Source organism: Macaca mulatta, chromosome 7 (assembly GCF_049350105.2).
Source record: "Macaca mulatta isolate MMU2019108-1 chromosome 7, T2T-MMU8v2.0, whole genome shotgun sequence".
Taxonomy (NCBI): domain Eukaryota; kingdom Metazoa; phylum Chordata; class Mammalia; order Primates; family Cercopithecidae; genus Macaca; species Macaca mulatta.
The window spans coordinates 51,952,499-51,973,127 of NC_133412.1; the positions used below are offsets into that span (position 1 = coordinate 51,952,499).

General features: G+C 45.3%; 2 protein-coding genes and 1 long non-coding RNA gene across 3 annotated transcripts in view; all 3 read right to left on the reverse strand.

Annotated features, from left to right (window-relative positions):
- The window catches only part of LOC100430763 (E3 ubiquitin-protein ligase ARIH1-like), a 53,814-nt gene extending 38,501 nt beyond the window's left edge, over positions 1-15,313 (reverse strand). The window contains 4 exon segments of the mRNA XM_077939838.1: positions 1,374-1,441; positions 2,116-2,252; positions 14,463-14,642; positions 15,214-15,313. Coding sequence (XP_077795964.1) covers positions 1,374-1,441; positions 2,116-2,252; positions 14,463-14,487 — 230 coding nt within the window. The 5' untranslated portion in view covers positions 14,488-14,642; positions 15,214-15,313.
- LOC144329694 (COMM domain-containing protein 4-like) lies at positions 11,773-13,744 on the reverse strand. Its single transcript, XM_077938659.1, has 5 exons — positions 13,676-13,744; positions 13,270-13,444; positions 12,706-12,762; positions 12,290-12,409; positions 11,773-12,129 (listed from the first exon to the last, which is right to left on the reverse strand). Exons 1-5 carry the CDS (start codon positions 13,742-13,744, stop codon positions 11,906-11,908), a joined length of 645 nt encoding a protein of 214 aa, XP_077794785.1. The 3' UTR covers positions 11,773-11,905.
- A 942-nt stretch (positions 15,314-16,255) lies between the features above and the next one.
- Positions 16,256-18,049, reverse strand: LOC114679449 (uncharacterized). The gene is made up of 3 exons (XR_013395758.1): positions 17,812-18,049; positions 16,789-16,927; positions 16,256-16,347 (listed from the first exon to the last, which is right to left on the reverse strand). It is a non-coding gene; the product is annotated as an uncharacterized LOC114679449 (long non-coding RNA).
- Positions 18,050-20,629: the final 2,580 nt, after the last annotated feature.

A 20,629-nucleotide genomic window follows, 5' to 3' on the forward strand; every position in this document is an offset into this window, starting at 1 on the left:
TTTTGAAGTCCAACAAACCTGTGTTTGAGTGCTAACACCTTGTGTACAAAACTTAGATAAAAAATTGAAGCTTCCAACCTTAGTTTCCACATTAAATGGGGATAATAGTTTCTAGCCTCATAAAGCTATCAGGAGGATAAAATAAAATGCTTGATAGAGGGCTCAAAAATTGATAGTTATTATTGTTACTATTAAATTATTAAATATTAATTGAATAGTAACAATAGATTTTATTATTTACAATGTAATTTAATAGATGCAAGGTGTATGAAATGGGGTATTTTTAAATATGTTTTATGAAGTATTCTCTGAATTTTAAAATCAAATGAGAAATACTTTCCATTTATTTATATAATATATGGATTCTCAGTTCCCAACAACTAGTTTCAATATTTTATTAAATTTAGAATTGATAATGAAATAAATATAAGTTGTCAACCTACCACCATTAACAAGTGTCCCAAATTTCCAATCTAAAGAGCAGAACAAGGTTAAGAATGACATTAATACAGTCATTCTCCAGTCCCACTAATTTCTTCTCTTTTAGAACTATAAAGATTTTCAGAAAGAAAGTATTTTTTAAAACCCAATGGAACAGAATCCTGCCCCAAAACCAGAGAACTAGTCCAAGCACCTGATCTGGTGGCCAGAAAAGCCTAAGCAACTTTTCAATTTTGCTTCTACTGAATAAATGTTACTAATGTGCCTGACATAGTTTTTTTGTTTTTGTTTTTGGTTTCTTTGAGATGGAGTCTCGCTCTGCTGCCAGGCTGGAGTATAGTAGCACGATCTCTGCTCACTACAACCTCTGCCTCCCAGGTTCAAGTGATCCTCCTGCCTCAGCCTCCTGAGTAGCTGGAACTACAGGCACACACCATCACACCCAGCTAATTTTTGTATTTGTAGTAGAGACGGGTTTCAGCATGTTGGCCAGGGTGGTCTCAATCTCTTGACCTCATTATCTGCCCGCCTCAGACTCCCAAAGTGCTGGGATTACAGGCGTGAGCTACCACGCCCGGCTGAGCAAGAAATCTTTTTAAGTAATTAAAGGAGGATCTTATTCATATACTCCAAGAATGTTATCAGGTGCTTTTTTTCTCTACCTGCTTTTAGTTCTTGGTATTCAAGAGGATATATGTAGAAGATACTGAAGCACCACCCCCAAACACACATACTCCCAAATAAAAAGAAATATTAAGCCTGGATTCCCTAACATTAAATTTACTGCAAACTTTACAAAAGGGGAATACAAGAAATTAAAGCAGTCACTAGTTGCATACATTAATCAATTCCCTTACTTGATTCTTATAAATTCGGCTCTACAGGCTTTCTGTGTTATTTCTAAGCACAAAGGCGACGATATAGTTCCTTACCTTTCCATTAGCTTCTCTTGATCCCAATTGAAGTGGCTAAGGAGTATTCTTGTGATAGTTGCTGGATTCTAAAGAAGGAGGGGAAAAAAAAGTCATTTTAAGGTAATAACACTTCATTGACATTTAGTGAACTCCTAGGTTGAAGTTAAATTTCCATAATACTCTACCCAAATTTCCATCCCTAGGGTATTTCTTTATTCCTCTAAGAAAATATATTTTAATGATAAGATCAAGACTATTTAAACATAGTCTGCCACACTACTATGTCACGTTTCTTTAGGATTCAAAATAAGCCAAAAAGAAATTACACAGAAAGTAAGTTAGGCGCTGTCTTAATCACAAAAAAAATAATTTCAACACACCACCACATCAGCACACTAAATGTAATCAAGACAATTTTTAAAAGAAAATTTCCAACACTCAGACACGATCGCATGCGCCTATAGTCCTAGCCACTTGGGAGGCTGAGGCAGGAGGATCTCAGGCCCCAGAGTTCGAGTCCAGCCCGGGCAACATAGTTAGACCCAGTCTCTTAAAAAAAAAAATCATTTAATACCTTATGCACTAAATAGTTCAAATGCGTTCAAATCACTTTTAAGTTATGGGCCGGGCGCGGTGGCTCAAGCCTGTAATCCCAGCACTTTGGGAGGCTGAGACGGGCGGATCACGAGGTCAGGAGATCGAGACCATCCTGGCTAACACGGTGAAACCCCGTCTCTACTAAAAAATACAAAAAACTAACCGGGCGAGGTGGCGGGCGCCTGTAGTCCCAGCTGCTCGGGAGGCTGAGGCAGGAGAATGGCGTAAACCCGGGAGGCGGAGCTTGCGGTGAGCTGAGATCCAGCCACTGCACTCCAGCCTGGGCTACAGAGCGAGACTCTGTCTCAAAAAAAAAAAAAAAAAAAAAAGAAGGATTCTTCACAGATATTTAAGCAAAATTTAAAAATACTGTACCACATAATAGTTTACAAGGTAAACTTTTAGGCTGCTATTTCAAGAAGGAAAAGTTACCACTATGAAATAAAACAAAACCAAAGTTTACTGCCTTGTCATTCAATGCTGTCACAGATATCTCCATTTACCATAAAACTAGTGAGCTTACTATTTGTGTACAAATTTTAACTCAAAATGCAATGGGGCCTAAGAAATTAGCAAGGCCTGACTCAAAGATATGAGAGCTAGTTACAATAGCAGAAATGGAACCCAAACATGGATCTGCTTATTTGTGTCTCATATATAATTTTACTACATCAAATAACCTTCCAAGAAAGATCTCTGTGGACTAAAAACACTTGACTTCACCACAGGCGGGCCATAGTTAGCTACAGATTTAAAGTAAAGTCGTATAAAAATAGTGCCATGAAAGAAATGTATGTCAATTGTTTTCAACAGTACCATTTGTTACAGAAAAATTTACTCACATGCATACTCCCCTCCAAAAGCCAAAGATACGGATACTCACTTACTCATCTTAGTACATTTTGCTAATCTATCTAGGTACTCCTTACTTCTTTGGACTCAACTCCCCTAAAAATCTGTCTTTAACAGAGCACTGCAGATAGACGCCACCCATCTATAAGTTAAGATGTGAAAAGAAATATTTTAACTGATCCTAAGTTATACATATATTTGTAGAGAATACAGAGACACTGTCATCTCCAGCTTTCTTAGAAATGTGATCTAAAACTTTTTTTTTTAAAGAACTGAGTTCAGTAAGTTTTAACAAGAGGATTTGCCTACAACTGAAATAAAGTCACTAATTAAGATTTAGCTATATGTAAACTAAGAGCAATAATCCATCAATCGAGAGACTTAAGTCTCCTGTCATTAACTAAAATTGCATGACTACAACTTTGTGGCATCCAGTACACTATATTTTCTACCACTGGATAGGGTGTTTGGGGTAAAATATTTCAGGAATTGTTAAGAGCCTCAACTTGCAAAAAGGGAAAAAAGAGAGGGGAGGCAGTATAACTTGATGTTGCTAGTGCCAAATATTGGTTCTATCCACAAGTTCCCAAACCTGTTATTGGTTTATCAAAAGTAAATATGGTAAGTTTTATTAAAACAGATTCCTAGTTTCCACCACCATACTTTTATTTAATACGGTTAGGGCAAAGGATCCCTAAATGTGCTCACTGCCATGTGAGGCATGACACGTAGGAGACTCAAACTGTAATTCCATGCTTCCGGCTAGGGGAATAAAGAAGGCCCCTAGGAGCTGAAGAATATGGGTGAAATCACTGATGATAAGAGACAGAAAAGTAGATCCCTAAGTCTGTGGACCCAGCTGCAAGCTATCTATATATACGCAGAACAGATCCAAAGAAGTGTAAGGTAGGCTTTCACAATAGAACTAGGATATAAATCACTGCTCAAATGCTAGATCAACCAAAGTGGGAATGGGAGGGGCAAATGCAAACAACATGGCAAAGACTTTGAAAACTGAACAGATAATGGAACCACTGCCTATATAAGAAAAGAAAGAATTTGCAGGTATAAACTAACTACGTTGATTTGTCTACTAAAACAAACAAATCTTCAAATTTCTCTACAGCATTTCAACAGGACTCAGAATCTCACAATATTCAAAATGTCTGGGATAGAATCTAAACTACCAAACACAGCAAATACAAAAACAAAAAACTGACCAATTCTTAAAGCAGAAGGTAATCAAGAGATGCTGACTTCTATTTAGATGACCCACATATCATAATTATCAGAGACTTTTAAAGCAGTTATTTTATCTTTATTTTTTATTGCTCTTGTTGACCAGGCTGGAGTGCAATGGCACAATCTTGGCTCCCACAACCTCCGCCTCTCGGGTTCAAGCAGTTCTCCTGCCTCAGCCTCCCAAGTAGCTGGAATTACAGGCATGTGCCACCATTCCCGGCTAAATGTTTTGTATTTTTAGTAGAGATAGGGTTTCTCCATGTTGGTCAGGCTGGTCTCGAACTCCTGACCTCAGGTGATCTGCCCGCCTCGGCCTCCCAAAGTGCTGGGATTACAGACCAGCAGTTATTAAAACCATGATCCATTAGGTAAAAAATAAACACCTTAAAACAAATATGAAATTATCTTTCCTGTTGTTTTTTTGATGGAGTCTTGTTCTGTCATTCAGGCTGGAATGCAGTGGTGCGATCTAGGTTCACTGCACCCTCCGCCTCCCCGGTTCAAGCAATTCTCCTGCCTCAGCCTCCCAAGTGGCTGGGATTACAGGTGCATACCACCACGCCCAGCTAATTTGTTTTTCTTTTTAGTAGAGGGTGAAACCCCCTCTACTAGTCTCAAACTCCTGACCTCAAATGATCCACCCACCTTGGCCTCCCAAAGTGCTGGAATTACAAGCATGAGCCATTGTGCCTCGACAAAATTCTCCTTTTTTTTTTCTGAGACAAGGTCTTGCTTTGTTGTCCAGGCTGGAGTGCACTGGTGCAATCTCAGCTCACTGCAGCCTCAACCTCTTGGTTCAGGTGATTCTACCAACTCAGCCTCCTGAGTAGGTGAACTACAGGCAAGCGCCACCATGCCCAGCTAGTATTTTGTATTTTAGTAGAGACAGGGTTTTGCTATGTTGCCCAAGCTGGTCTCGAACTCCTAGACTCAAATGATCCTTCCACCTTGGCCTCCCAAAGTGCTGGGATTATAGGCATAAGCCATAGAGCCCGGTCTGAAATTCTCAAAAAAGAAAGAGTTGACTATTTTTTTTAAAAATGGAAATTTTAGAACTCACACACTGGACTGGCTCACTATCAGAAAGAAGATGACAGAAGAGTCAGTGAACTTGAAGACATGGCAACAGAAATTATCCAATCTTAACAAAAGAGAGAAGAAATATTTTTAAAAAATGTACAATCTCTCAGGGCCTATAGGATATCAAAAGGTATCAAGCTAGAATTCCATATTCACTAAAAGTATAGTTCACAAATGAAGACAAAGACATTATCAGACAAAAAAGCAAAAAACAGATTAGGTGCAGTGGCTCACACCTCTAATTTCAGTGCTTTGGGACACTGAGGCAGGAGGATCACTTGAGCTCAGGAGTTTGAGACCAGCCTGAGCAACATGGTAAGATCCCGTCTCTACAAAAACTACAAAAGATTAGCTAGGTGTGGTGGCATACGCCTGTAGTCCCACTAGCTGAGGAGGCTGAGGCGGGAGGATCATTTGAACCTGGGAGGTTGAGGCTGCAATGAGCTGTGATCACATCACTGCACTCCAGCCTGAGCAACAAGGCAAGACTCTGTCTTAGAGACAGACAGACAGACAGACACAGAGACGAGAGAGACAGAGAGAGTGAGAGAGAGAGATTGAAACCTGCTCTAAAAGAAAAGCTGTAAGAAATTATTTGGGTGGAAGGGAAATGATATGGGTGTAAGTAGAATATTTTAAAAATTTCAAATAATCCAAAAGGCAGAAAAAGGAGGAACAAAGAGAAAAGTAATTTTAAAAGGCCTAAATCTAACCATGTAAATAATTACATCAAGTGTAAATGTTCAAAACAAACCATTTCGAAGCCAGGGCAACCACTCAGATTTTTTTTCAAAAAAGGGCAAAACTATATGCTGTCCATAACAGCTCAGTTTTCAATGTAAGGATTGATATATACAGATTAAAAGTAAAAAGACGGGAAAAGATGTATCATGCAAACACTAATCACATGAAGGCTACAGTGGCTATATTTCTATCAGGCAAAGCAAACTCCAGAACAAGGAAAATTAGCAGTAATACCTTCAAAATAAAGAAAAAACTGATAGAAATCAAATAGATGATTCCACAATTATACTTAAGAGATTTCAACACTCCTCTCTCAGTAATCCACTGAATACTATGTAGACAGCCTACTTCCAAATTAAACCATCTTTTGTTAAATCCAGGCTTGAAAGAGGAAATCTCAAAGAAAATTAGAAAATATGTCGAACTAGACAAAAATGAAAATACAACATATCAAAGTTGTGGGACATAGCAGTATTTACAAGAAAATTTATCACATTAAATGCTTATATAAGAAAATCAGAAAGATCTCAAACACTTCAGGAAGAAAAAGAAAAACACAAATCAAGCAGAAGAAAGGGAATAAAGAGAAGTCAATGAAAAAAAAAAAAAAACCCACAACGAGAAACAAAACCAAAAGCTAGTACTAAAGATCAATGAAACTAAGAAAACTCTACCTAGGACGATAAGCAAATACTACAAACTCTTTGCCCATTAAATTCATCAATAAAACAGGCCAACTTCTCAAAGACACAAACTACTAAACCTCACTAAACAAGAAACAGGTAACACAAATACTCCTATTACTGATTAAGCAAACTGAATATGTAATTAACTCTCTTTAACAAAGAAAACGAATGGACCAAAAATGGTATCACTGGTAAATTCCACTAATCATTCAAGGAAGAAAAAACAAATTCTACACAACTCTTTCAAAAACCAGAAGAGGGACCACTTCCCAATTCCTATAAGATCACACTGACATCAAAATCCAAAAGAGACATTTCAAGAAAATTACTGTATGAAAAAAGATGTAAAAATCCTCAGCAAAATATTGGGAAATGCAATCCAGCAATACATAAAAAGGATAATTACACTGCAACCAAGTGGGGTTCATCCCAGGATTGCAGGGATAATTTTAAACATTCAATCTTCAGTTTAATTACCACACTAAAAGCCTAAAGAAGAAAAGTCATAGGACAGGATATAAAGCATTTGACAAAATTCAACATCCACTACCATAAAAATCTCTCAGCAAACTAGGAATAGAAGAGGCACTTCTAGGCCAGGTGCCGAGTCACTCTTAGTCAACTCTGTACTGGAGTCTTACAAATACAATATGGCAAGAAGAAGAAATAAAAGAAATTGGAAAGGAAAAAAGCTGTTTCTAGTCAGATGATTATGTATGTGGCTATGCAGAAAATCCCATTAATGTACAAAAAATTCCTAGAAGAAATGAGTTTAGCAAAGTCCAGGGCCAATTTAAAAAGATTAGCTGGGCCGGGCACGGTGGTTCATGCCTGTAATCCTAGCACTTTGAGAGGACAAGGTGTGTGGATCACCTGAGCTCAGGAGTTCAAGACCAGCCTGGCCAACATGATGAAACTGCATTTCTTCTAAAAATACAAATAATTAGCTGGGCATGGTGGTGGACGCCTGTAATCCCAGCTACTCGGGAGGCTGAGGCAGGAGAACCACTTGAACCCGGGAGGCGGAGGTTACAGTGAGCCGAGGTGGCGCCACTGCACTCCAGCCTGGGCAACAGGAGCGAAACTCCATCTCAAAAAAAAAAAAAAAGAAAGAAAGAAAAGATCAGCTATATTTTTACATACTAGCAATGAATAACTGAAGATCAAAAAAATTCAAAGTGCCACTTACAATAGCACCAAAACCTCAAATATGTAGGTATAAATTTAGTATGTGAAGAACGTGTACACTGAAAACCGCAAAATACTGATGAAAGAAATTTTAATAAGACCTAAATAATGGAGAGAGATGCCATCCAATTGGAAAACAACATAGTTAAAATGTTAATTCTTCCCAAACTGACCTATAGATTCTACTCAATGCCAATCAAACTCCAAATATTTTTTGATAAATATCAAAGTGATTCTAAATTTTATATGGAATACCAAGGAAACTAGGATGGCCAAATTTGAAAATTTTGAAAAATTGTAAAACACAACACCTGATTTCAAAACATAACTATGAGGTTACAGTATTTGCAAAAAGATACACAGATCAAAAGAATGGAATGGAGACCAGAAATAGACCCATATAAAATAGAGCAAAATTGATCTTTTACAAAAGTGATAAAACAATTCAACAGAGAAAAGGTCTTTTTTTTTTTTTTTTTTTCTGAGTCGGAGTCTCACTCTGTCAGCCAGGTTGGAGTGCAGTGGCGCGATCTCGGTTCACTGCAAGCTCTGCCTCCCGGGTTCACATCATTCTGCTGCCTCAGCTTCCCTAGTAGCTGGAACTACCACGCCCGGCTATTTTTTTTTTTTTCTTTTCTTTTCTTTTTCTTTTTTTTTTTTGAGACGGAGTCTCACTCTGTCGCCCAGGCTGGAGTGTAGGGACGCAATTTCGGCTCACTGTAAGCTCCGCCTCCCGGGTTCATGCCATTCTCCTGCCTCAGCCTCTGGAGTAGCTGGGACCACAGGCGCCCGCCATCACGTCCGGCTAATTTTTTGTATTTTTTCTAGTAGAGATGGGGTTTCACCATGTTAGCCAGGATGGTCTCGATCTCCTGACCTCGTGATCTGTCCCCCTTGGCCTCCCAAAGTGCTGGGTAGTACTGGAATAATTAAGATGTACATACTTTTAAAATGTACTTCAGCTCACATTTAATACAAAATTAATAATGGATCAGACCCAAATGTAAATCAGACTATAAAACAGAGAAAATGGCCGGGCGCGGTGGCTCATGCCTGTAATCCCAGCACTTTGGGAGGCCGAGGCGGGTGGATCACGAGGTCAAGAGATCGAGACCAACGTGGCTAACACGGTGAAACCCAGTCTCTACTAAAAAATGCAAAAAATTAGCCGGGCGTGGTGGCGGGCGCCTGTAGTCCCAGCTACTCCGGAGGCTGAGGCAGGAGAATGGCGTGAACCCGGGAGACGGAGCTTGCAGTGAGCCGAGATCGCGCCACTGCACTCCAGCCTGGGCGACTGAGCGAGACTCGTCTCAAAAAAAAAAAGAAAAAAAGAAAAAAAAAATCAGAGAAAATGTTTGTGACCTTGAGTTACACAAATAGTTCATACATACATCAAAAGCACAATCCCTAAGAGAAAACGGATACACTGAAATCCATCAAAAGTAAAAGATACTGTTAAGAGAATACAAGATATACCACAGACTAGAAGATATCTGTAAATTACATTTCTGATGAAAAATCTGTACCTAGAATAATTTCTTAAAAATGTAAAAACCTAACAATAAGAAAATAAAAGCCCATTTTAAAAATGGATTTACGATTCCATTTAAATGACACAGTGGAAAAGGCAAAATTACAGGGCTCAGGCCAGAAGAGGTGGGAGATGCCTGTAGTCCCATCTACTCAGGAGGCTGAGGCAGGAGGATCACTTGAGCTAAGGAGTTCAAAGATGTAGTGTGCTAGGATCTCATCTGTGAATAGTCACTGCGCTCCAGCCTGGACAACATAGTGAGGCCCCATCTCTCTTAAAAAAAAAAAAGGTGGGGCTGGGATGGGGGATTGGTGTCACACCTGTAATCCCAACACTTTGGGAGGCCAACGCAGGAGGACTGCTTGAGCTGAAGAGTTTCAGACTAGCCTGGGCAACAAAGCAAGACCTCTACTAAAATTTTTTTTTTAAATGATCCAGGCATGATGACGCACATGCCTATAGTCCCAGCTACTCTAGAGACTGAGGTGAATAGGATCCCTTGAGCCCAGGAGCGCAAGGCTGTAGTGACCTATGATCGCATCACTGCATTTCAGCCTGGGCGAAAGAGGAAGACCCTGTCTTAAATGAATGAGTGAAAATAAATAGAAATAAGGATAGGGTACAAATCCAGAGCTGCCAAATATTAAGGGTGGGGGAGGGTCTGACTAAACAATGGGGTAGAAAGAAATCTGAGGGGTGATGGTGAGGGAAAACTGTTCTGTAAGTTAACTATCGTGGTGCTTATACAACTTGAGGCATTTATCAAAACTCAGAGAACTGTATGCTCTAGTGTAAATTTTCTTGTATGAAACTTAAAACATAAAGTATTCAACTATAAAAGTAATCTAGCCTGCATTGGAGCACCTGTAGTGAAGTTCTTTTAAAAAGAACAATGTGGGCCAGGCGTGGTAGCTCATGCCTGTAATCCCAGCACTTTGGGAGGCTGAGGCAGGTGATCACCTGAAGGCTGACCAACATGATGAAATCTTGTGTCTACTAAAAATACAAACATTAGCCGGGAGTGGGGATCCACGCCTGTGGTCCCAGCCACTTGGGATGCTGAGGCATGAGAATCACCTGACCCTGGGAAGCGGAGGTTGCAGTGAGCTGAGATCAGGCCACTGCATGCCAACCTGTGCAACAGAGCAAGACTCAGTCTCAAAAAAAAAAAAAAAAAAAGGGAGGGGGGTGGGGAGGCCAAGCACAGTGGCTCACATCTGTAATCCCAGCACTTTGGGAGGCCAAGGCGGGTGGATCACCTAAAGTCAGGAGTTTGAGACCAGCCTGACCAATATGGTGAAACCTCATCTCACCTAAAAATACAAAAATTAGCCAGGTATGGTGGCGTATGCCTGTAGTCCCAGCTACTCGGGAGGCTGAGACAGGAGAATTCCTTGAACCCGGGATGCCGAGGTTGCAGTTAGCCAAGATCGCACCACTACACTCCAGCCTGGAAGACAGAGACTCCGTCTCAAAAAAAAAAAAAAAAGAACAATGAAAGTAAAAGGGAATGCTGAACAGGAGAACACAGATTTGAAATACTTAGTGCCAAGCACAATGCTAGAGACTTTAGATACGTTTCATTTAATCCTCACATCAATATTTTATTCAAGTTAGGTATGATTTACATTTTACAGATGAGGTTACAGAGGTTAAGTGTCTTGGTCCACTTAAGATAAAATAGGCTAGTAGGATTTGAATATATGGAGAGATTATTTTTTAATTTGGGATTATAGCACCACTCCCTGCAAGGACTTGTCAAAGGAGAGAAATTCACTTCGGTGTGCCACCAAAACTGATAGTTTAGTGAAAAGCCAATTCAAGCTCTTGGCTGAAATAAAGAACTCTTCATCCTTTTTAGAGGATATAAACAAACCAAACAACAGTTTGGGTAAAATCACTATCATTAGAAAACTAGTACTATTACTAGCAGCATTACATTTTAACTTTTAGGACAATAAAACATCGTCATCCTCCAGCTGGGGCCAAGGGGTTTGGGACCAAAGGGGTGGGCCTGATCCCAGTGTCCCCACCCTTCTTGTCAAGGTGCTAAACTGGAGGGCGTTCCTTGGGTACTGACTTTCCCAGAAACTCAGAGCCAGAGAGGGCCAGGCACCAGCCCAAGGTCACACAGCCAGGCGCTTCTTCCCTCCTAGACCCCCAAGGACTGGACTTGCAGGGCTGGGAAAGAGGTGGGGTGGGGAAAAGCAATGCCTTGTCAACCCATGCAGGGAGCCCTACTCCCACCCCCAAGATGTATAAAGTTGAGGAACACCCCTGCTCCCACATCCATGCTCACTCAGGGCCCTGCTCCAAGTGCTTGGCACTCACACCAGCCTCCCGCCCTCCATGTCACAGGTATCAGTCTCATTTACAGAGGGGAAAATGTTGGTCAAAAGCCTCCCCAAGCACACACCGCTAGACCACACAGAGGACTTAGATGCAGCTGAGGGTTCTACAGTCTCTGCTGTCCCTTCTCCCACTAGTGCTGCCAGGGACCACACTCTGGAGAGGGAGAAACGAGAGTGAGCTGGGTGCTCACACATGGGGCATGGGGGACTACGAAAGGGTCAGCTAGGAGGAAAGGGCAAGGTCTGATCCTGTATGTACACATCACACAGCCCGTGGAGTCAGGAGACACAGGGCCAGGTCCTAGCTCTGCGGCTGCTCGGCATGTGACCGTGGTTAAGTCGTCTCCCTGGACTCTCCATGTACTCCGCATGCTGTGTGCACCTTCTAGAATTAGTGTGGACACTGGCTGGCCTCATACTTACTGCGTAGGTTGCAGACCCCAAGTGCTTCTGCAAGGGGCTCTGCTTCTCCTCATAAGAGTGGCACAGGCTGGCCACGTGCTCTGGGGGTAGAATGGAGTAGCTCTGGAGGTAGCAGGTGGGAGCTGGGCTTGGGTTCCTGGCCCAGACAGGGAAGGGAACACCACAGGGTCACAGGGCCTGGCCCCCTCTCTAGCAGCCCTTGGCCCACAGGCTGCCCAGCTGCCCACCCACAACCCATACTTTTGGGCAGCCCCAGCTGCTGCAGTTCACTGGACAACCATCCACCATCGACACTGTGTTTGGCCGCACTGGAGAGGATGAAACTCAGCACTGCCACTGTGGCCTTCACATTGCCGTACTCTAAAGGACCCATGGGTGGGACACGGGGTGTCACTGTGGGCCCAGCCACCTCCCTGTTGCCCTATTCAGCTCAAAGCCCCAGGCCCCCTGAAGCCACAGGCACTGCTACTGCTACACCAGGAGCTGGCAGAGAACAGGAAGGTGGGACTGTCAATGTCTTTCTTTCCCTCATGCTTCTCCACTAGGGAAGGCAGGTTAAGGATGCTGCTGGGAGGGGTGGTGGGGCCCCTCTGTACCAGGCACCAGGTCGAGGTCCCAAAGTTGCCTGGGGCCTGTGGACTCAGCGGGGTACTCACCAAACTTGGCATCAGCCTTGAGCTTCAGGATGTTTTCATACCATGGGGAAAGGTGACCTTAAGAGGGTGCCATGCCCCTGTTCACCAGCCCCTCATCCACAGCCTGTGTCCTGCGATAAGGCACAGACAGGCTGGAAAGAAGTATGGGAGGTGCCCAGAGAGGTTGACAGACTGGGTTACCCATCTCCCTGGGCCTAGTGCAGAGTTTCAGGGCACTGGGGGTCATAAGGTCATGGGACAATGGGGTGCTGGGTGTTGTAGTCACATCAATCCCCCGTCCCAGCAGCTCTTTAGTACCTGGCTGCAGAGCAGCCACAACTTCACAGAGGACTGGAAGGGAAGTCCTTAAATCAGCCAGGCTGGCAAACCTCACGCCTCCTTCCTGGGGACTGGCTCAGAGCAGGCCAGCCGCTGATCAAGGTCACAAAGCATGGTAGCACAGGCTGAGAGCACTGAGGCCCTAACCCCAGAAACCTCACCATCCTCTACACCCACAATCCCCAGCCCAGCGCCCCTCCTCCACCCAGAGTAGACCCTGTGCACTCAACCATCTTAGCCAGCTGCTGATCTCTGCCAGGACCCAGTCGCGACGGTCCAGATCACCACAGAACCGGAACCTCTGCAAGGGAGGGAGGCAGGTAATCAGGCTGGAGGGAGGGCTGAGGTGTGGCCGGGATCCGTGTGTCTCCCACACTGCTGCCCAGCAGGGACCCTGGTCCCCATCATAGGTGGATACCCTCTATCCTCTTGTTCTCCCCTATCACCAGGCTGTTGAGTGAACTCACTCCTGACCCACCCTGCCACCAAACCCTGCTCTGAGGTCTACTCCAGGCATTCCTCTGCTCAGCAAACATCAATTGAGTGCCTTCTCTGTGCTAGCTCCCACTCTAAGTGCTGGGGTACAGCAGGGGACAAAACAAAGTCCCGGGCCTCACAGAGACGAGTGACCTCTCTCCCCTCTTCCCCATACCCACACAAGTCCAGCCACTCTGGCTTCCCTGCTGCTGCTCAGGGACACCGGCCTTGCTCCCTTCTCCATGCCTGCTGCACTCTCTACATGTCTTGTTATCCTTTATTTCATTCCACTCTCTGCTCAAGTGACACTTTATAAGACCAGTCCGCCCCCGCCCCCGGTATTTTTGTTTTGTTTAAAGACAGAGTCTCGCTCTATTGCCCAGGCTGGAGTGCAATGGTGAAATCTTGACTCACTGCAACTTCTGCCTCCCAGGTGCAAGCAATTCTCCTGCCTCAGCCTCCCAAGTAGCTGGGACTACAGGCATGTGCCATCACGCCTGGCTTTTTTTTTTTTTTTTTTTTTAATAGAGACATGATTTCACCACTTTGGCCATGCTGATCTCAACCTCCTGACCTCAGGTCATCTGCACACCTCAGCCTCCCAAAGTGCTAGGATTACAGGCGTGAGCCATTGCACCCTGGCAGGCTGGCCCTTCTTGACCATACTTCCTAAAATAGCCCCTCACATAAGGAAATTTTGGGGGCCGGTGGATGTGTTCATTAACTTGACTGTGGTAATCCAAAAGCCAGGAAGATTTGGTCTCTACTTGTCCAGCCTCATCTTTCTCTAACCTCCAGATGATACTCTCCCAGCTATGGGAAATGCATTCACTCCTGGGGAGCCATGCTCTCTCTCACCTGAATTCTCTGCACATGCAGTTTCCTGTCTGAAGACACACACCTCCCACCCTTGCCTCCCAACCCCTGGTACACAAACTGTACTTCAGCCAGCCAGCTCCTACCATCCGCCTTTAAAGTTGATGGCATCCTCAGGAAACCCTCTTAGCACTACACACTAGGCGCAGTTAGGTCTCTGCCCCTGGAACCTTTACTGTGACTGCCGATTCAAGCCTCCGATTTCCCTTTCCATCGCAGCTCAAGTCCTCCCAGTTCCTAGCACACTTCATGGTATAGACTAGGCGCTTAGAACATACGGATGGATGGATGGATGCATAAGTCTCAAGCCCAAAACTACTACTTTCTGGGTCTGGAAGGAGAGGAAGGGCTTCCTAACATCCATCCGTAGGTTCTAAGCGCCTAGTCTATACCATGAAGTGTGCTAGGCACTGGGAGGACTTGAGCTTCCAGGGAAGGGGAAATCGGAGGCTTGAATTGGCAGTCATAGTTAAGGTTCCAGGGGCAGAGACCTAACTGCGCCTTGTGTGTGGTGCGAAGGGGGCTGATTCTAAGCACGTTCTTGTACAAGCCCCATAGCAGGGCTGGGGAAGAGGCTGTCCTTGGGAGGTCCTCTTGGGGCTGGGACCTGAAAGGACTCCTAGCTCCAGACGAGCCCCACTTCCTGCCCTGGGAGGCAGGGGCCCTTCCTTCGGCCAGGGCACTAAGGCACGGGGACTCTGAGCTGGCCCGCTCTGTCTTTCCCGTCCCCTACCGCCGCACCCCGTCTCAGGAGCGGGGTGGCGGCGGACTTTTCTCTACCAGACCCACAGCCCTCACGCCCGCACACACTATGTTTGCGGAGAGGCCAGTGCAGACAACCTCCACCCTTTTCCGGAGCCGCTGGCGCCCCCTCATTCCCGCTCCAGCATCCCATGCCTCGCTTCACCCCTGGTGCCTCATCATCGCGCCAGGAAGCCAGGGCCCGGGAATTTCTTTTCCTGGTGGCGCCCCGGGTCAGCTGAGTCGATTATCACGTGACTGGGACTAACGTCCTCTGGGAGAGAGGGGGCTGCTAGGAGTGAGGCGGTGAGCAGACCGGGGCCCACCGGAAGTGCCCGGGACGAAGTGCTGGCGTCCCCTCCTCCTTCTCCCAGAATCCTTCCCTGGAAAACAACCAGCGCCAACCGCCCGTTTATCTGACAGTGGAAGTTGTTTGTTTGGTAGGATCCCAGGAGCCAGGGAGATTCAGATCATTGCCATGTTTTCCACAGTAAAGCGAATAGCATTATTCACAGCTGCGGACTGTGGCAAAAGACATTTTTGAAACTATTGAACTGTACTACACATACAGAAAATTGTACCTATTAGAAATATAAAGCTTAATAAGCTTTCATCAACTGTAGACCTCACATAACCAGCACCCAGATAAAGAAATAACCAGATAACTTCTTCAAGTGCATGGGTATTTTATTTCATTTTGATGAATCGTCTAGGTACCTAGCAAAAAGGGCTGTCATAACTAACATGCTCAGGAAAACTCCCTACAGCTGTAACATCAATAGATGCATATCTTAATTTTTGCCAATCTGATGGAGAAAAAAAATCGGTTGCTTAGATTGCAGTGGTAGTCTGCTTACTGGTAACTTTGAGCTAATGGGTAGTCTAGACCAACTATGTTTCTGACATTGACTTGAAGAGGCAAAAACTAAAAGACAAAACAACAACAAAAATATATTACAGAATAGACTAATAACCGAAGAAGAAATTGAATACAGTCGTCCCTTAGTAACCTCAGGATATTGGTTCCAGGACCCAAGAGATACCAAAATTCACAGACGCTCAAGTCCCTGATATAATATGGCAGCAATACTTGGGGCTCCAAGTCCAGCACACAGTCCCAGCAGGGCCAGGCAGGGTGGCCAGGTTGGCACAGGCATCAGGTCCCAACCTCCTTCCCTCTTTGCCAACACTTAGACCAAGGAGTTCATCTTCTCACAGCTGCTGTCCAACCTGTACTCACGTGGGGACAAGAACATGCTGATGGACAAGGTGGCACAGCAGGCACAGTGGTGCAACGAGATGCTGTGCACACACCACGTGCTGAGGGAGGCACCCAGCATCATCGGTGACATCAACACGAACACCATCAGCATGCCCATGGGGGTCCATGGATGACTCCTGGCTGCAGGTGCAGAGTGTCCCAGCCGGACGCAGGTACCAGGGCTGGCCCCCACAGCCCCAAAGCCCCCCAGACTCCATGGATGAGCCTGTGAGCTCTTGGAAAAGGCTCCATACCCAAGGTGGCAGACGTGGGTGCTCTCTGAAGCTGTCACAGAGGGCAGAGAGCTCGTGGTTTGTGGTGTAGGGGCCGGGAACTTGGAGGGCATTGTGTGTGGGGCTGGACTCTGAGGTGGCCAGAGGCCCAGGAACGTCATCCTGGGCACAATGTACCTGTCATGCAGTCTGAGCCATGCTGCCAGGGCAGGGTATCCAGCTCCCAGCCTGGGAGTGCCGAGAGCCGAATCCACTGCAGAGCAGTGGTGATAGTCAGGGTCCCACCTCCTCTATCTGTTGGCAATCCAGTGGCGATCTAGGATAAAATATTGAGAGTCCCATACACATGGTGATCCCACAACACACCTCACAGGCCAGGCAGGAACACACAGCCCCCTTCCCTCCCTCCCAGGTACCATCATAGCTGCTAGCGTGTGACTGAAGGCAGGGTCTCTGGCCCCCGCTGAAGCACTCCTGCCAGCCAGCGGGCTCCTGCACCTTGGCCTGTTGCTCCTAGGGGTTGCCTGTGCTATTCAGCCAAGGGGATCACAGTGCCCGCCTGCCCAGCTGAGCTCCACCTAGTGAGCCCACCAGCCTCTCCTGCCACGGACTCTCCCTCTTCTGATTTCCCAGCAGGAAGGACCCAGCCTCACCTATGGGACCTGTAGCCCCCCTCAAGCAGCTGATGCTCCCCTCTTAGACTTACAAGTCTATGGCTAGTGGCATACGCCCTCCCTGTCTTACCCAGGGTCTGGGTCTTTCTGACCACCCAGAGAGGCCTCTGGCACTCACTCCAGTCATCCATCCCTTTTAGTTTCACCATCCTGGGTCAAGCAGTGTTCCTTCTCTATCAGGCCTGGTGGCTGTTGGGTGGGTCTCCCCAAGGTGAGAAGTGGCCCTGGGCCAGTGGGTTGGAAGAGAGGGTGACCAGAGAAGGGGGAACCCCGAGGGAGCTGGGCATTGGTCTGAACTGAGGCCCACCTCCTGGGTACTGTGGGTCAGGCCAGTGTGTGTGGGCTGGGGAGGGCCGCCGCAGTCCCCAGGCACTACCTGTGAAGCTCCGGCTCCTCCCTCCATCTTCCTCCCCTTTTCCTTCCAGCCCCTCTTTTCCAGGAACCTTGCCACACCTGCACCTGCACGCTCCCCTCCGCGGCCCTCCCACAGCTGCCGCAGCATGCCCGTGCTCTGTGCTTGCCTCACCAGCTCTCTGCTCACTTTTCTCTCTCCTGTTTTCTTTCTGCTTCTCTCCAACTGCCAGCTGATCGGGTCAGGAAGTTCATCCGGACCTGAGAGCCCCAGGCCCACTTCGACCTCTAAACAGATCCACCTCTTCTCGGAGGCCTCCCTTTCCAAGCCTGCCTGGGCGAGTGTCCTGTGACTTGACAGTGGCTCCCCAACCCCAAAGCCAGCCCCCTTCATCTGTGACTTAGTCTGTTGTAGTGCTGAGCTGACACATCCAGGTGTGACTGTTGCTGAAAACTTGTGCCCCTCTGTGGTATGCCCTGCCCTGTTCTATAAATATCCATAAATACTCTGTGGTATGCCCTGCCCTGTTCTATAAATATCCATAAATACTCTGTGGTATGCCCTGCCCTGTTCTATAAATATCTACAAATACTCTGTGGTATGCCCTGCCCTGTTCTATAAATATCCATAAATACTCTGTGGTATGCCCCGCCCTGTTCTATACATACCTATAAATACTCTGTGGTATGCCCTGCCCTGTTCTATAAATACCTATAAATACTCTGTGGTATGCCCTGCCCTGTTCTATAAATATCCATAAATACTCTGTGGTATGCCCTGCCCTGTTCTATACATACCTATAAATACTCTGTGGTATGCCCTGCCCTGTTCTATAAATACCTATAAATACTCTGTGGTATGCCCTGCCCTGTTCTATAAATATCTATAAATACTCTGTGGTATGCCCTGCCCTGTTCTATAAATATCTATAAATACTCTGTGGTATGCCCTGCCCTGTTCTATAAATATCTATAAATACTCTGTGGTATGCCCTGCCCTGTTCTATAAATATCCATAAATACTCTGTGGTATGCCCTGCCCTGTTCTATACATACCTATAAATACTCTGTGGTATGCCCTGCAATGTTCTATAAATACCTATAAATACTCTGTGGTATGCCCTGCCCTGTTCTATAAATACCTATAAATACTCTGTGGTATGCCCTGCCCTGTTCTATAAATATCTATAAATACTCTGTGGTATGCCCTGCCCTGTTCTATAAATATCTATAAATACTCTGTGGTATGCCCTGCCCTGTTCTATAAATATCTATAAATACTCTGTGGTACGCCCTGCCCTGTTCTATACATACCTATACTCTGTGGTATGCCCTGCCCTGTTCTATAAATATCTTTAAATACTCGGTGGTATGCCCTGCCCTGTTCTATAAATATCTATAAATACTCTGTGGTATGCCCTGCCCTGTTCTATAAATATCTATAAATACTCTGTGGTATGCCCTGCCCTGTTCTATAAATATCTATAAATACTCTGTGGTACGCCCTGCCCTGTTCTATAAATATCTACAAATCCTCTGTGGTACGCCCTGCCCTGTTCTATAAATATCTATAAATACTCTGTGGTATGCCCTGCCCTGTTCTATAAATATCTACATATACTCTGTGGTACGCCCTGCCCTGTTCTATAAATATCTATAAATACTCTGTGGTATGCCCTGCCCTGTTCTATACATACCTATAAATACTCTGTGGTATGCCCTGCAATGTTCTATAAATACCTATAAATACTCTGTGGTATGCCCTGCCCTGTTCTATAAATACCTATAAATACTCTGTGGTATGCCCTGCCCTGTTCTATAAATATCTATAAATACTCGGTGGTATGCCCTGCCCTGTTCTATAAATATCTATAAATACTCGGTGGTATGCCCTGCCCTGTTCTATAAATATCTATAAATACTCTGTGGTATGCCCTGCCCTGTTCTATAAATATCTATAAATACTCTGTGGTATGCCCTGCCCTGTTCTATAAATACCTATAAATACTCTGTGGTATGCCCTGCCCTGTTCTATACATATCTATAAATATATACATATACATATAAACACACACACACACATATATATGTACAACTACACGTGGCTAACCGCCTCACCTCTAGCGCTGGGAATCAGTCACCGTGCTGTCCTTGTGGAGTCTTGTGGCCCAACAAGAGGAAGCTCTCCCCTGACATTGCCCCTCAAACGTGCACCACCTCCAGTGAGCCTCCCTGTCATGCCCGGCCTGCGGACAACCAGCCCCCACCATCCCTCCCACCCTCCAACAAACATGGGGGCACGGCGCAGGCAGCTGTGTGGACTGACAGTCTCTACCAGTCCTGCTGTCCCTCGGCTGAGAATCAAACTCATTTCTGGATGACGGGGAATATGTCCTCTGCTGGCTGTGTTCTCTATGGAGCTCAGGGGAGGGAAAAGGCCAAGCCATTTCTAGGGTGCTGTTGGGAGCAGTGTAAAGGCCACACCCTTTCCAAGGGACACTTTTCCTGGAAAGCCCCTGGAGTTTAGGTGAAGCCAGCTCTGGCCACTAGAGAGCAGGGCCATGAACTCAGCCTGGAGGAGCCTGCGGGGCGGCAAGCACTCTGGAGGGACAGATGGAACAGGTCACCAGGTGCACTGGAGGGACAGACAGAACAGGCCACCCTTTCAGTGAATATTTGCACCCTTTCAGTGAATATAGGCAAATCTGTTATTCCATCTGTAAAATCATATTATTGCTCTCCTGTTAATGTCATATGTATAAAAGTATCATGAGGATGCCAAATGCTAAAAATGGAGATGGTCTAGTAACTAGAAATGCCCACCCCAGGGAGCGCACTTACATCTCTCCCTACATCCTAATAAAGTGATGTATTTTGGAACACAGACATTAGAACTTCATGAAGTTGTAGCTGTTGATTCTTTCCCAAGCATCATAAACTTATGATTTAGGCAATGTATGACTGAAAAAATTCATTCATCATGTATAGACACA